This window comes from Lissotriton vulgaris, chromosome 3_1 (assembly GCF_964263255.1).
Source record: "Lissotriton vulgaris chromosome 3_1, aLisVul1.2, whole genome shotgun sequence".
In the NCBI taxonomy this organism is placed as follows: Eukaryota; Metazoa; Chordata; class Amphibia; order Caudata; family Salamandridae; genus Lissotriton; species Lissotriton vulgaris.
This window is the reverse complement of record NC_141689.1, coordinates 450,356,349-450,373,248: the sequence shown is the minus strand read 5'-3', so window position 1 is coordinate 450,373,248 and position 16,900 is coordinate 450,356,349. Positions and strand designations below refer to the sequence as shown.

At 43.6% G+C, this 16,900-nt stretch overlaps 1 protein-coding gene across 5 annotated transcripts in view; it reads right to left on the bottom strand.

Moving 5' to 3' along the window:
• KIF2A (kinesin family member 2A) overlaps positions 1-16,900 on the bottom strand; it is a 525,241-nt gene that overhangs the window by 87,920 nt on the left and 420,421 nt on the right. For all 5 annotated transcript variants that reach the window (XM_086960677.1, XM_086960679.1, XM_086960678.1 and 2 more), the window contains 2 exons: positions 16,702-16,852; positions 3,121-3,222 (listed from right to left, as the gene is read on the bottom strand). In XM_086960677.1, coding sequence (XP_086816803.1) covers positions 3,121-3,222; positions 16,702-16,852 — 253 coding nt within the window. The remainder of the gene's footprint in view (positions 1-3,120; positions 3,223-16,701; positions 16,853-16,900) is intronic.

The window sequence follows — 16,900 nt, the reverse complement described above, 5'->3', positions numbered from 1 at the left end:
CGCCTATCCCCAAATTACCGCCTGCGCCTGATTCACTTTAAGTATTTACATAGGCTTTACCGGACTCCTGCTCAGCTGCACAAGATGGTGCTTATCCCCAATGATAGATGTCTGCGATCTTTCGCTCCTGAGGCAGACTTCTCCCACCTCGCTTGGCTGTGCCCTTCAGATCTCCATATACTGGCGCGTGGTTTGTGCCGCTATTTCTGAGATCACCTCGTCCAGCCTGACCCTCTGCTTTGCCTTTTAGGCTTTGTGAAATTTTGCCCAGATGCCACGCGCCGCCTGACTGCGATGCTTCTGTCTTGTCCTTGCGCGACGCAGGGTCTCCATGTGCTGGGGTTGCAGGCTTGTACCCAAGTTTAATACTTGGCTTGAGGATGCTTCGCGATGTCAGACACTCCTGTCCGAATTCTGGGACCTAATACCAGCTAAATCCCGCCCAATTGACATTTGGCGTCCACTTGTGTCTTACCTCTTAAGTCGTAACTCTCGGGGCCCTGCAACCAGCCCCAAGCTCCCTACTTGCGCGGTGATGGTCAATGAGTAGCTGGTTCCCTACTCATTCTCCACTCTGCTTCACTAGCATCTCCCCCCACTCGATGTGCCTCTTCCCATAGCTCACACTACTCCCCCAGTGCTGCCATGACACTTCTCCTTTGTTTCAATTTCATGTGCCACGTGTACGAGTTAACCTCTGCTACATAATACTGTATGCTCATATATATTTTGATACAGTGCATTCTAGTAACCTTGATGCACAAATGTCTTCAATAAAGGTTTTCAAAATTTTTTTAAATGTTTTTTTTTTAAAACCTCATATGCAGATGATTGTCGTGGTGGTCACTAGGCAAACACACTCTATTGGTAAGCAATTTCATGACTGCTATCAGCACCTGGATGAGTTGCAATTGCTTAAAGCTCAAGATCAATAAGAAGGAGTGGTACTCTTTGGTAATGATCCATCATTCTGGTCCCCGAGTTGGTGGCCAGTTGACCTGGGTTGTTTACCCAAGCCTGTTGATCACGCAAGAAATCTTTGTGTAATCATAGATCAGCTTTCCTTTGCTAATCAGATTAATGCACTAACATCTTCCATGTTTTTAATTAGCAGGAAAATCAAAAAGATCTTAGCTTTTAATCCTGTAAACTCTAAAAAAAAAAAAATGTGTCATGTCGTTCCCAGTGATGGCCAGGTTAGATAACCGTAACGAATTATGCCTGAATCTTCAGCGACAACATTTAAAAAAAATTCAGGTAAACAAAACACAGCCGTCAGAGTTCTCGCACAAACTCCTAAATATGTCTCTGTGAGGAAAGTCATTAAAAAGTGGCACTGGTTGACAGTGAAAGATAGCTTTGCACAATCAAGGACCTTCCTACCTCGCCCAGAAATTCAGATGGTATATTTCTAACAGACCACTTAGGTCATCCAACTCCAAAACGTTGGTGGTACCAAGATTCAAAAAAATTAACTGGGGTGGAAGAAGTTTCTTCCTAGGAACAGTAGCAATCTGGAATGAACTCCCTTTGCAAACATTTTGAGGGTTGTTGAAAACATGGCTTTTCATTAATTCAGATCTCAGTTAGGACTTCCGATCTTTGTGCCAACCCCAGTAAGCCAGCACCAGGACACCCATGGGTAATAGTGCGCTTTACAAATCCATTACATTAACATTATGCCAAGAGTGAGAAGTACACATCAGCGGAACTTTAAAAATATGAGTAAGCCTGTAGGCCTCACTCCAGTGACTCAGGTTAAAAAGGACCTGTTCACTCCTAGTTCTCACGACAAGGTATGCGGCCACTACCGCACATGTACTGCTTAACTGTTGGAGAAAGAAGCAACCTTCCACTACTATGAGGGTGGAGCTTTGGGCGCCACTCCTGGTCCAACAAGACCCCAATCCATAAGACCAGCTTATGTCATGACACACACGGATGATTCATGTTTACCGATGACAACAAATCTAAACATTAGGGATCCAGAAAACATTACAGGTGGGCACTCAGGGCAGTGGTACACACCCATTAACATGCAGAGGACGTTTTCTTCCACACAGTGCGATTGTTGCTCCATGTAGTGAATTGCAAGGTCGAAGTAGTATGGTGCAGACTCCGAAAGAACAGCTCCAAATGGAACGAAGGGCAGAAAACAGTGCAGCTCCACTGGTGTACTGGATGGCTTCAAAGCTTTTGTGATTGTCGTGTCACTGCGTTGAAAAACGTTGCCGGGTTCGCTCCTAGTGCAAGATACTCTGGAAGAGCCAGCACTGGAGGTCTATACGGAGCTGGTCACATTGGTGAAGTAGAGCTGTACAGAGGATCCTCTGTGGGAATAAGGACAAGCTCCGGCAACGAGGGGTCTATTGGAGATGGAGGACGACATGGTGCATAACTTCTAGCCCGCCGTTTCTCATTTTGCCTGTGCTTTTGCTTCTTCCTGTCGGACGATGATGGAGAACTGGTGCAATGGGAGCTTTAGGGCACTGCTGGTCATCTCTTTGCTGGGGCCATAAACAGTTTAGCCTCCTGCTACTTAATGGCCTTGGGATTCACACTGAGGCAGGATGATGCCAACCGTCGTACCCCAAACACCACAAACAGATGGCATGAGGGACCGTGATGGACATCTTTCCCTCATAATCCATACAGGGTTTGAACCCAGACTTTTTTGGAAGAGACATTTTTGGTACTACTTTTAGATTAGGGAAAGGTTTGGTGAGGTAAATTTGTCCTAAAAAGTAAAGCCCCAGATTCTCTTAGAAGTCGAGAAAAAATGTTGGTAAGCCGGGTCAGGTGCTAAATGACCTCAGTGGAGTCACATGACGTCTCTTCTGGCAACGGTTGAGACCAGCAACCTCTAATGGCTACCTCGCTGCTTTGGAGTTTTCAGATCCAGTCTGAGACCTGGGAGTGTTCTACAGGTGAAGAATCTACAGGTAGAAGCACCCATCAGAACTGGCAGTTTTGAAGCTCTTGAAAGCTAAGGATATCTGTTAAAACCAAAACAAGTTTCATACACAAACATAATGAAGACATACTTTCTCAACCAGAAATTATGTATTATTTTAAATAACGAAGAAATGTAATTCTTGTTAAAAGAAGTTAATACATTACCTGGAAGACTGCCCTATGGTCTTCTACAACTTGTTCTTCCATTTCGACCATTTGTGAAACAGCTTCATGAAAAGTAAATAACTGAGGAGAAACCTCTTCCTCCTAGGAAAATCAAAATACAGCATTGAAAGTAAAGTAGCAACGGACCAACAAATGTCAATGAGCATTTCATATGATGCAGCAATTAACTTTAACATATTTAATATTTAACACAATAAACCGAATAGAGATGTTACAGAACAGACTAGTCAACTGTCTGAATTTTCAATTAGCACTTCAAAGTCATCGTTCAAAGGACCTTGCTAGAATTTACAGGATATATTCTTAAGAGTCAAATCCACTGTTGTAAAATTTAGGCATTATGGCCTAGCAAACTCTTTAGTTTATCCTCTCCTGCTCAGATATATTAAACCGACAGCTTAGTCAAACTGCTCATCTTCAATAGAATTTCTTAAACAGTCCTCGGCAAATCCAAAATAAAGGGAAGCAGAACAGTGGCACCTTGTAATCTGGTGAGGAGAGGTGAAATGGTAACATAATTCATATACACCAGCAATATTACACACCACTTAAAAAAATTAATTGCCTTCCAATTCCATCACCCAACTTGCACACCATTGCTCCTGCAGAGCTCCATGCAGTTAACCTCTCTGACATCGATTGACTTATGGTAAGCCAGAGAGGGGACCCAACATCTCAAGCCCGAAATTACCCCCTCCACCAGATATTACATTGGTGGAGACACCAAATAGCTTGTACGGTTATGGTAACGTGTAAGCACATAGAGACCACTTTCTAACCTCTTTCTTATGTAACAAAATAGGCTACAACTTCTATCTAGGAATAGTCACCAACCAGTGAGTACATATTAATTCTTGGGAGCAATGGTCCCAACGCTCCCTGTCCCCCCCTCTCTTACTGTTATAGTAATGGCACAAGAGCTACAACTGAGGACCCTAACATTCCAGAGCAGCAAATAAGGCAAAGGCTAATGCTTCAGCACAAGAACGAACATTAATTTGGAAACACTGTCAGGGAATGTTGCTGGGGTCAGATCTAAGTGTGGGGATCAAGAATGGGGATCATTTATAGACCATCCCCATATACTGCAGTAGACATGGGCCACAGAACCAGTCTTTAGATCTGGATATATATCTAGTTTACTTGTAATACAGTACCTTCTTCCGCAGGACGGGCGTCCGGAGGTTTGTGTATTTGGCGGAGGATGACCTTGTCCCTTCAGACAAGATATTACCCACCAAGAGCAGAGACTTGCTGGGGATAAGCATTAAAACAAGTACTATGCTAAGGGCCAGGCAATTCGACATTATAAACATCTACTTATGTTCTGTTCCCCCAAATGCTCAGTCAAGTACCATAGCCAATCTTTCGGCCCTAACTGAGCAGTTACATCACAGTGACTTTAAAATCATTGCGGGTGATTGCAATATGCAAATCCCTTCTGGCCCTGAAGGCCTGGAAGAACTAATTGGCATTGACAAGGAGTACGCGTGTCGTGGTTGAGTAAGGTCAAATGCCTGAGCAAATCCATCATGATGGGGGAAGTGTGGTATTCTCCCACTACACTTAAAAAAGATATCCTCACAAACCTTGAGCAGGCTTTTTTGAAATCTTATGATGCTCCAGATCTGTAACGAGCAAAAAAAGGAGAATACTACTGCTGAACATGTTTTATTGTTTAATTGTCATTTTAACTTTGACAAGTATCTGGATAGGAGTCATCCTTTACAAGCCTTTATATGAAACTCAATTTCGGTACCCTTCCCTTGACTTCTTTCAGAAGTAAATGGGACAAAGGAAATCTTGTAACCTCGAATTGTCTATTTTGCGCAGGGTGCTTAGAGACAGATGATAATTTCATTTTTTCTGCAAAGTGAATGCTCATCCTCATAGGAGATTAATTATTTTGATATCTAAGCCTTTCGGGATCTCGCACTATTGGGAAGAGTACAGACGTTTTAGATGTGATACAATATTTTACAGTGGTGAGTAAAATCATTGCAACAAATATTATGCGACAGTATGGTTTGTAACATTGTTTTATTTGTATGTATGTTTCGCTTTCATGGTGTGCAAAAACAACAAGCATTTGCAATGCAATAGGTCTCGCATTAGGAAAGTTTGAGATATTAGTATTGTAAATGACACATTTTTTAATTATGTTTTATTTTTGAAAATAGCGAAATTAATAGCTTTGACATTTACAGAGCCAATAGTTATAACTTTCGCAAATGTGACACCTATAGCAATTGTAATGCAATATGTGTTGTATTTACGTGACTTACATGTATTGATATTACAAATAACAATGGCTTTTAATTTTTTTCAATAATTAATACTTAAATAAAAGTTATTGTAATTTATAATGGCAATAGCTTAAAGTTTCGTAAATAACTTGTGAAGATTATGTTCAGTGTATTTTATTGTGACGAAAATCCAAGAACAGAAGTGTAATATTAACATCTTTTTGTTACATTTGTAATAAAGCTTGAAACATGGAGAAAACATATTTGAACCAGTTGTTGAATGGTTGCACAGATTGATGCTGTGGTGGAGCTGAGTGATGTTGTGATGGTGAATGAGTAATGTTGTGGCAGCGCATAGTGATGTTGTGGCAGCGCATAGTGATGTTGTGATGCTGTGGTGGTGTGCTAGCTTTTGATTGGATATCCTATGTTTTGTTATGCTACGTTTTGCTATCCTATGCTTTGATTTGTTATGCTATGCTATGCTTTGTTTTGGTATGGTATGCTGTTTTGTTGAGTTTTATTATGCTATGCTTTGTTTTGCTATGCTATGTTTTGTTATGCTATGCTATGTTTTGTTGTGTTTGGTATGCTATGTTTTACTATGCTATTATAAGTTTTGTTTTGCTATGCTATGTTTTGTTGTGTTTTGTTATGCGATGCCATGTTTTGTTATCCTATGCTTTGATTTGTTATGGTATGCTATGTTTAGTTTTGCTATCCTATGCTTTGTTTTGTTATGCTCTGCTATGTTTTGTTGTGTTTTGCTATGCTACCTTTTGTTATGCTATGCAATGTTTTGTTATGCTATGTTTGTTATGCTATGTTTGTTATGCTATATTTGTTATGCTATATTTGTTATGCTATATTTGTTATGCTATATTTGTTATGCTATATTTGTTATGCTATGTTTGTTATGCTATGTTTGTTATGCTATGCTAAGCTTTGTTTTGCTATGCTAGCTTATGTATGCTATGTTTTGTTGTGTTTTGTAATGCTATGCTATGTTTTGTTATACTATGCTTTGTTTTGTTATGCTATGCTTTGTTTTGTTATGCTATGTTTTGTTCTGCTATGTTTTGTTGTGTTTTTTTATGCTATGCTTTGTTATACTATGCTATACTTTGTTTTGTTTTGCAATGCTATGTTTTGTTATCCTATGCTTTGTTTTGTTATGCTATGCTATGTTTTGCTATACTATGCTTTTTTTCTTGTGCTATGCTGTGTTTTGTTATGCTATGCTATATTTTGTTATGCTATGCTGGTGAGGGTGAGTGAGGGTGAGTGAGGGTGAACGAGGGTGTGTGAGGGTTGTGAGGATGAGGGGGCGTGAGGCTGTAGGGAAAAAGATTCTGCTGCTTACCCAGATCGTAGCAGTAAACCAGCATAGTTACGCACGGAATTGCCGATCTGCGTGCTCCTGGGACCTATCGTCCTGCTCTGGTGTCCCGAGTAAGAGTATGCGGTCCTCGGTCGGGTTTAAATAGCCAGTTAGATTCACAGCACCTGGCTCTAACCAATGCCTTTTTACAATGCCTAGGGTCTTCTCCCCCTGCCAGGTGACCCAGGAAGCTTTAACAGCAAACAGCAAGTGTGAGGAAAATGTATAACACTTACCTGTACCTCACCCTACGTTCACCTCGCTGTTTAGCCCACCACCCCCACCCCGTTTTAACGCTATAAACCACACCTGCCATGTAACCCACATGGTCACGTTATACCTGCCGGTTTAGGTCGTTCACGCACCTTAGAAGCCAGCATCATGTTGTGTAAAAAGAATACCATTGTTATTGACTCTACCCTGTATGTCTGTTTGTGTCTTTATGTTATGTGTACAGTAAAGCAGAGGGAATCCCCCTCTAACACGTATAGCACCTTAGCGAGTGCGACACTTTTATAAAACAACACTAACCACTTAATATAGTTTATTTTTCACCCACACATACTCATTGGTCCTGAGGAAAGCCAGATGTAAATAAAAGGCCTGGCTGAAACATGTAGACCACACAGGACGTGGGAGCCCATAACTCACTCCACTGAGTCCGTTTGCCTTTTTATCTGCTAGCAGGGGCCCAGACATTAAAGTTATCCATATACCCTCGGGAACTGGGACCCACTGCATAGCTTTTAAATCACTTTCACACCCACAACACAGCACACTCAGCAAGTATACCAGCTCCTCAGTAATCTGGAGTCGAAGTACACCCGGGACACATTCGGTGTCACTGTGGTGGGCCCGATGATGAAGCATGCCACCAACTAGGTTGGTGGGTGAGGGCTTCACAATCAAACCAATTGGTTTGCCGACATACGTATCCACTGAGTCCCCCAAACACAACTAAGCTAGACCCTAAAATGTTGCCATTGCCTCTGGAGCTGGGGACACCAACAATGTTAATATCCTAATGACTAGTTCCAGAAAATCAGCGATGAGGAGTGTTACACCTGTCCCCAAAAAGTGGCAAAAACAAACAGCTCTAGGCATGAATATCCAGCCTCTTTTAGGACTGTGCTTATATAGGCCCACTGAAATTTGTTTCAAAAACTGCCTCAAAGAGACAAGAGATCACTCCTGATCCGTGTCTGGTGGCACAGAAAAACAAGCATTTGCAATGCAATAGGTCTTGCATTCATGCGGGTTTGAGTTATTGGCATTGTAAATGACAATGCCTTTTATTTATGTTTTGGGTTTAAAAACATAACTAAAAGGCATTGTCCCTTACAATACTAATAGCTTAAACTCTTGCAAATGCGAGACCTATTGCATCAACATAGAGGGCCTTCTCGACCACTTGTTAGATTGTAAATATCAGAGGAAGAGGCCGGCCTGCGACAACTTTATAGTAGTGATAAATAGTGCAGTGGTGAAGATGTGTAAGTGTTGTAAATTACACAGACACAAAGTGTGAAGTGAGAGTTACATATAATCCGAGCTATAGACACTAACAAAGCGCTCTAACAACTTTCGTCCTGTGATTACACTGTCGGGGTTCAGGAGGAAGAGCAGAAGGGGGCAGGGGGTATTTCCTGCCCTCTTCGTGATTTGAGTGTGCAGTGTGGCATTGCGTAATGTTATTGCTATCTTTGGCCTAATAAAAACACTCCAGCTGTAGTAGGGTCCCGGCTTCACCTCCTGGTGAAGGGCAGATGTGATTTATGGCAGGCATGGAGGGAGGGGGGGGATGGTCTCGGCTGCAGCTCTGGCCTTGGACAGTGCTCCTGCTATTACTAGTGAGCGAGAGGCGCAGAGATGGTGGGATTGGTGGTGGTGGTGTTGGTATTGGTGGTGGAATTGGAATTGGTGGTATTGGTGGTGGTATTGGTAGTGGTGGTGGTGGTGGTATTGGTAGTGGTGGTATTGGTGGTTGTGTTGGTGTTGGTATTGGCGGTGGTATTGGAATTGGTATTTATGTTATTCATGGACAACGGAAACACCGCGGTCCTCATCCTCCTGGACTATCAGCCGCCTTCAACACGGTCTGCCACCGCACAATAAGAGCACGCCTCTACGACGCCGGAATCCAAGATAAGGCCCTGGACTGGACAACCTCCTTCCACTCCGGCAGAACTCAGAGCGTCAGCCTCCCCCCCTTGCACTCTGAAGCCACCATAATCATCTGAGGCGTACCTCAAGGCTCATCCTTCAGCCCCACGTTGTTCAACGTTTACATGGCTCCGCTCGCCCATGTCGCCCGTTGGCACGACCTAGACATCATCTCCTACGCAGACGACACCCAGCTGATCCTCTCCCTTACCAATGACCCCCACACTGCCAAAACTAACCTCCACAAAGGAATGCAGGCCTTCGCCGACTGGATGAGAAACAGCCGACAGAAGTTGAACTCGGACAAGACTGGAGGTCCTCATCCTCGGTCCCACCCCCTCGGCCTGGGATGACTCCTGGTGGCCGACTGCACTAGGAGCACCTCCTACACCCACCGTCCACACACGCAACCTAGGGGTCATCCTCGACTCTACCCTCTCCATGAAGAAACAGGTCAACGCCATCTCCTCCTCCTGCTTCAACACCCTCCGCGTGCTTTGCAGGATCTTCAAGTGGATCCCCACCGAAACTAGAAGGACGGTCACCCAGGCCCTCGTCAGCAGCAGACTGGACTACGGCAACGCATTCTACGCAGGAGCCCCGGTCAAACTCCTGAAACAGCTCCAACGCATCCAGAACGCCTCAGCACGCCTAATCCTCGACATCCCCTGCCGCAGCCACATCAAACCCCACCTGAGAGACTTGCACTGGCTCCCTATCAACAAGAGAATAACCTTCAAGCTCCTCACCCATACACACAAGGCACTCGTTGACACCGGACAAGCATACACAAACAGCCGACTCAGCCTCTACACCCCGACCCGCCAGCTCCACGGACCGCACCCTCGCCACCGCCCCCCACCTCCGAAGACCGACCGCTGGCAGCAGATCTTTCTCCCACCTCGCCGCCAAGACGTGGAACACCCTCCCCATCCGCCTACGGCAGAACAAAGACCTCCTAACCTTCAGGAAACACCTCAAGATCTGGCTCTTCGAACAGTAGCAGCGCTCCACCCCCCCTCCCTAGCGCCTTGAGACCCTCACGGGTATGTAGTGCGCTTTACAAATGCTATGATTGATTGATTGGTACTGGAGGTGATGGTGGTATTGGCAGTGATATTGGCCGTGGTGGTGGTGATGTTAATAAAACAGGATTTTGAAAACAACCCGTCAGGTGGCTTTAGTGCAGATGAAATGCAACACAGATGTGCTGTTGTCAGCTTCAGCCCACTAGCACACGATTATGTGCTACCTGGAACTCACATGACTTAATTCGCTAATCATTTCTAAATCCATTTTACTTGGCAGGGTTGAAACAGACACAAGATAATTACCAGGTTAAAGTGATTGAAAGCAGGTGCCAGTGTTAAGGGGCGGCAGTGTTACTTCAAAAACACACAAATGGGTTCAGCTGAAGCAGCACATGTCCGGTATGCAGAGGAACTCTATAAAGTAAATAGTGCTTACAGACTACATAACAGGTCCCGTCCCATATAACAACCGAAGTAAAGGGGCCAGTGGCCATAGGAGGTTACAAATGAAGACAAGGCCATACTAAGGAGGGACTAACAAGCCTATTAACGAATCCGAAGGTAGCATTTACGAAAGACAATAACACAAGCCAATGAAAAATATGAGCAAAGAGTGGGCGCTGGCTTCTTTCCCATACTCTACTACAGCAGTCTCGCAGAGAGAGCAGCACGTGCGCGTTGCCGCTAGGCTCGCCCTAAAAAGCAATGGACATCAGCTCGTTGGAGTGACAACTATACAAGTGTAAAAGTTATTTTCGGTGCGGAACTGCACCAATGTGTAGCTACATGGCGGAGCCACCTACCAGCACACAGAGGTACTGCTCAAACATTTCTGGATCCACTCAGTATGGGTGATGAGGGGAGCATGACACATGCAGACAAACCGGAGTGGACCATTGTGATGACACTAGGGTGCAAAGCATCCTCTCATCTGCAGGTGGGAAGTAAGTGAAGGGAGATCCTCCACTACTTTCTCTCTCAACCTGGTGACAATTTTTCCTACAGAGACGCATAAAATCCAATACTGGTAGTCCAGCTCTGCTGCTACCTGCACACAGCCCCCACCCCTTACAGAGCTATTATCAGGAGATCACCCTGGGGTGCACGCTCTTCTGAAACGGTCTACAATACACAGATCTGCCTCTTTCCTACTCTTCGGCAAACTATCCACTAGTCTGTAAAGGCACGCCACCTTCTGTCATGAGAACCTTCAACAACAGCGACTGCCAACATAGATATTTCTCCTGGCAGCCTAGGCCTTATATTGCTTAGAGCAGCAGAGCACCTACAACCACAACAATGAGTCAGTATCTCAAAGCGTATAGCCTGTGAGAAAAGACAGCATTGCATAAAACACTAGTGGTCATACAGCCTGAAGAAACACAGCACACCGCCACGATCATCCGCTGGATGACACAATAACTGGAAGAACCGTGGGTGGTGAGTTGCCTCTCCCTTTATTGCTCAACTGTTTTTAGAAGATGGTGGAAAATGGCATCTTTCCTCAACTACTCTTCACAGAGGGGGTATGGGGGAACAAAAATGACTACTACCAATCCAACTTTATCCTCAAAAAGTCCCCTTAGTAGTGGCCAGCCTTCTGCTCACAGATAATAAGATCACTGATCTTACCAAAGACGGTAAAACTTTCAAGAGAGATATGGGATCTACTCAGATAAAAAGTGCTCAAAACAGTGCTGTTTATTCCCGTGACAAATCTTGATCACCACTGTAACAAACAAACTATCATGAACAATACCACCCTTAACTTCACGGAGACCAGTTAAACACAACTGAGTTTAAAAGAACACCATCTGAATAGATTGTTGTTGGGCTCTCTGAACTACTCTGCTATTCCGGCTTTCTTTTTATATGATAATGCATTTCATGTTCTTGCTTTACATCTTTTCTTTTGAATGCACTTCTTACTCCCTTTTGATCATATGCTTGATTGCTGTTTTACTAATTAACAATAGGAACCTCCAACTGCAGAGTGAGCATAAGTGACATGTCATGTCATGTCAAAGGTTCTTATATAGCGCCTTTTTACCAAAAGGTCTCAAGGCGCTTGCTTTGGGAACCCGTCCTGGCTTTTTCCCTGTGAGATAACCCCTACTGGGCATCCCCAAGGTGAAAGCCAGGCATCCCACCGCAGTGGGGCCGTAGTGGAGATTAAGCAAGCTATTGCCCAGAGTTGCACAGTGTGAACCCGTGATTCGAGTAGGCACCGAAGCGAGAATTATCGAGTCTGTGGACACTTGGGCTCAGACCCTGCCGCGTCGGGAATTGAACTCTGGTCCCGGGTCTGACCTCTACTTCAGGGTCTGCCTCCTCTAACCAGTGAGCCACACTTCTCCACGTGATAGATAACCGAGCATTCCACCTTCTGCTTGCAATGGTCTCCAAGGATACTACCCTCCATTAAGCACCTCTGAGCCACAGGACAACTCTACTACTTACCTACTAAGTGTTCCCTGCAGACTTCAAACCTGATCTCCTTCCCACTCCATTTTCATCAAGTTCGTCACCGAAACAATTAACAGCAGCGAATTGGAAGTCAAGTAACAAGAGATGTGGGGCAGTATCATTCTACTTTATCTATTATTTAGGTCTAAAAAACGAGAAGCTACCAAATCCTCATGACTATTCCCCACTTATCAAAACCTCTAAAAGCTAATAGCAAAAACAATACAAATAAAATCAAATATAAAAAAATTAAAAAACACAAAATCGACAATTTTGTAAAAAGGCTCGATTTTTACAAAACTGCCTGCGAAATGCGGCATCCTAGTGCAAACCTAATCTGAGATACAGGTACACAGATATTGGAATGAAACTTCTGTGCCCAGCTTGGAAAAACAATGCCGCCCTATTTGTTCACTTTTCTGGGCTAATCATGTATTTTATCCAGTGAACTCCGTAATAATCCAAGTTTGATGCAGGTGCTCCCTCTTTTTTCTTTCCTCTTAGTCAGTAGAGCTGCACTTTACAGACAATGGGGCACCCAAAAAATACCCACCTCCTGAACCAGGGTTGCTACCACCCCCTTAACCAAGTGATCAATTGAATGGTGGTAGTGTTGGCATCAATAATTAGTCCAGCGGTACAAGCCTTTTTATGCGTTCCTCTCATAATAAGAATATCAACTGGCTCTTCCCAGCTAAAGGTATATAAGAGTTCTGGGGTCCTTTCCCTTCCTTCTGTGTGGAAGATGTGGGCATGTGTTTTACATCAGCTTTGTGAACAGTGGAGTCCGCTAGAAAACTCTGCATGTGCTAGAGTCCCATCTCCCTCACACAGGCTCCTGTTCTGCATATACTCCTGCTTAGGATCCCCTCTCTGAAAACTGATTTACCTTGTGGGTTGGTGTGAATCTGCCAACTCTCTGCTGTGTTAATGTCGATTCTTCTAAGCTCGAGTACAAGGCACACCACCTCCATTCTTCCTGTGTTGTTGTTGGTTACTTAGCAGTGGGCTCTATCTTACTCGAATACACAAACTTTTCTTTACCAGTTCAATCCTGAGAATCCTTAATTCAGGAGTCTGGAAAACCCGGACACAAAGAAATGATGGACTTCCCTAGGATTGAGGGAAGTATTTGAACTTTGAAAAGAGCAGCCTCAGGTTCACTCGACTCTCCCGGTTTGGCCAGTACTTTATATATATATCTTTGACTTTCGGCAGACGTTCTCCACTAGTGCAAGCATGCTGCCAGTATTCTGGGTTGTTGCTCTCCTACTAATAATGGGCGCAGTTTCACTCTGGTTCTGGAAAGACTGTCCCAGTTCTCTCCAGTGCATGCTGCTACATGCAGCCAGTCTTTAACTCACAGTAGAAAGTTGCTGCTTTAATGTTCAAGAGCAGCTTTGTGCTTGATAACCTTGATAACATGTTTCATATCAGTAAACTTCTGAAGGGTAAGTCCTGGTGGAGGAGGGCTTCTAGACCAGCACCAAGGCCAGATTCCTGTGCAAAGGTTTGTTGCCGTAGAGGGAAGGAGAACGTACCCGCCTGCCTGCATGAGGAGCTAGACTGTGCCTAACAAGACAACAGCCATCAACATCCCAGCAAGGCATGCACAAGGCCAGCAAACCTGTAGAGTCTGCATGGAAGACTCCTCAGCAGCCCAAGACCGCTCAGAAGTCTCTAAGATCCCAAAAGCCCAGCAGCACAGAATAAGAAATAAAAATAATCTGAGCTGTGAAGCTCCCAACAACATACGTATAGCATCAAGTAGGTGAGCCTGCACCAAATACATGCTCACAACCCTTACCAGCCTTGTACCTGTACCAACCAGTCCCAGGGAGGCAGAAAGTTGTAAACCATTGACTCAACACCTTCATCAGCAAGAACTTTCAAAGAATTTAAAGGTCCATTGAATCAGAACTGTGACACCTGCCACTAGTTATAGTGGCCAGTGACTGGCTAAAAGGACCAGAGGTGTCATGCCTGAATCCGGGAGGCAGCGGTGCCCCGGAAGGGGTGCATACATGGGCTAGACTAGAACATCCCAGGGAGAAATACAGCTCCCTCCCACGAGTTTAGATGTGGATCTGATCTTCCGTAGAGCTGCAGACACTTTAAACATGCCTATTGCAAAGTGGAATATTCTGATAAAACAGTTTGTATTCATTACAGGCTGACAATGAATGATTTTGAGTAAAATAAAATGGCGCAAAAATGCTGCTAAATTTCCATATTTGTGCTGCTAAATTTGCTAAGCCATGCCGCAATATCTTGGGGGGGTCTGACTTATTCATGCCTTCTAGAAATTGATAGACCACCCACCTCATCTCGTCCCCCCCCTAACCTTCCCTGGACCCTTATGGTAAACAAACCTCTTACTATTATCACATTAAATGGCTTAACCAACAATATTAAAGAAAGTATTCTCTCATCTTAAATAAAGCGGGTATAAAGCAGGTAAAGCATCTGATACAAGAGATGCGCCTATCCACTAACTTAACCAAGATAGATAAGAGGGACTGGGTGGGGAAAGTCATTTTTAGCCATAAATATATCAATGAATTCCCATCAGCTCACTCCCCCACTACAGCACCAAGAACATGTGCTTGCACATGAACATGCACAAATAACTCATGTGCACAATCCTCCAATCCTGGACAGATGATGAAGGAAGATTCATCTTAGCAAAACTGCTACCAACCCTAAAGTACTATGCATAAGGTCAATCTATGCTCCTAATGGTTTCATTACTCCCACAGCTAAATAGTAACAATACCAAACTGAACATCCTTATAGGGGAGGAGAGGCTAGAAACTGGCACCAGATGCGGTCCTGGACTGCACTGGTCCAATAGACATTAACAACAATAGAAGCAAGGCACTACTATGGGACATCCTTGATCATCAAGGTCTTCTACATATATGGTGCTTTCTTCACCCACAGGACAAGGTATACTCTTACTTCTAGGCTGTATAGGGCACCCAATCACGGCTCAACTACTTCTTAACCTCTCACCCGACCACACCAACAATAGTATACCGCTATCTTAGAAGGATCCCTTACGGTTCATGTCCCAGTGTGCTCGACAGTAGACTGAAACATCAAGAAACTTGTTGTCTCAATATTTCATCCAACTATTTACAGACAACGGTACAGTTCAGTCGGCACAGACAATATGGATGGTGGCTAAGGCCACCATCAGAGGTAGACTGATGAGTGATGTTGCACAGGAAAACAATCAAAAACTACAGCAAAAACATACTTCAGAGCAGGATATTAGGTCCTATACAGCAGACCCATTGAACAAGATTAGGCAGACACTTAAAAATCGATCTAAAGGACCAATGTACCTCCAATGCAGACTACGCACTTTACAGACTCAAAGCCCAACATTATGAAACAAATACAAAATGAGCATGGGAAAAAAAGGTGGCAGCTGTTTCTTGTAGCAGCACATTTTTCAAACAGTTTAAAACACTTCTGTGTAAGATGTCCAAGACTGGACTAACAAAAATTCTACAAATCATGGCACCATTGAGATTTAAAATCCCCTGCTAATCACTTCGTTTTCTAAAATGAAGATGCAAAAAGCTTCTGCATAGAGTCAAGTAGTCACAAGCTCTGTCTGCTCATCCCTTTAAAGTTTGACAATTTTTGGCATTACATTTATCACCTTTGCAAGATGTCCCCTAACAGTGGAAATGCCCTTAAGAGAGACCCTCCATCTTCCAAGCGACAAATTCTTAAAGAATAAGCTCATTTCTCCATGGATGGTCCTTGCACCAGCAACCATTCCTCCACCCCCAATAGAGAACCATTTTGGAAATGTACCCTTTAACATCCCGGGCAAGTATCTTGCATGACAAACATGACATAAAATGTAGGTTTAAAGCCCTGAATAAACAACTCTGTTGTATGTAAAATTGCTAACTGTTACAGTATGATTCTACATTAAACTGAAAGTTTAATATCGGTTTTATAAGTGACTCTTTATCAAGGACTGTAAAACATTTCAAAGCTGTCCAAGGTCTTCTTATGGCAAATAAACTGAATTCCTCTTTGAAAAACAGGCCTGCTTCAGTTCAAATACCCCATAAAATGTAATATCATTGTAGCTTCCATATTCTGGGTAAAATACTAAAACTACAAATAGCTTTTCCTAAAGAGAAAGGTTAAAAGTTACAAGCAAAATGAATGAGGCGAAAGGACAAAGGTGGAGTGACTGTTTAAAATTCAAATGTAGGATGTTTTGTAAAAAATGTAGTTCACTCACATTTTGTTCACAAAGCAGTTTCAAATCATCCCTCTGAGGAGAGCTTCCTACTCCCCACTGCATCTCTAAGTCATCAATCTGATTTGGTCCATGATGTAATAAAGGACGGATATCGCCAGCAGCACTCGGATCTACAGTTAGTTCTTTTACTCTGGAATGATGAAAAGCACAATTATACTCCCCCAAAAATAATGTAAGT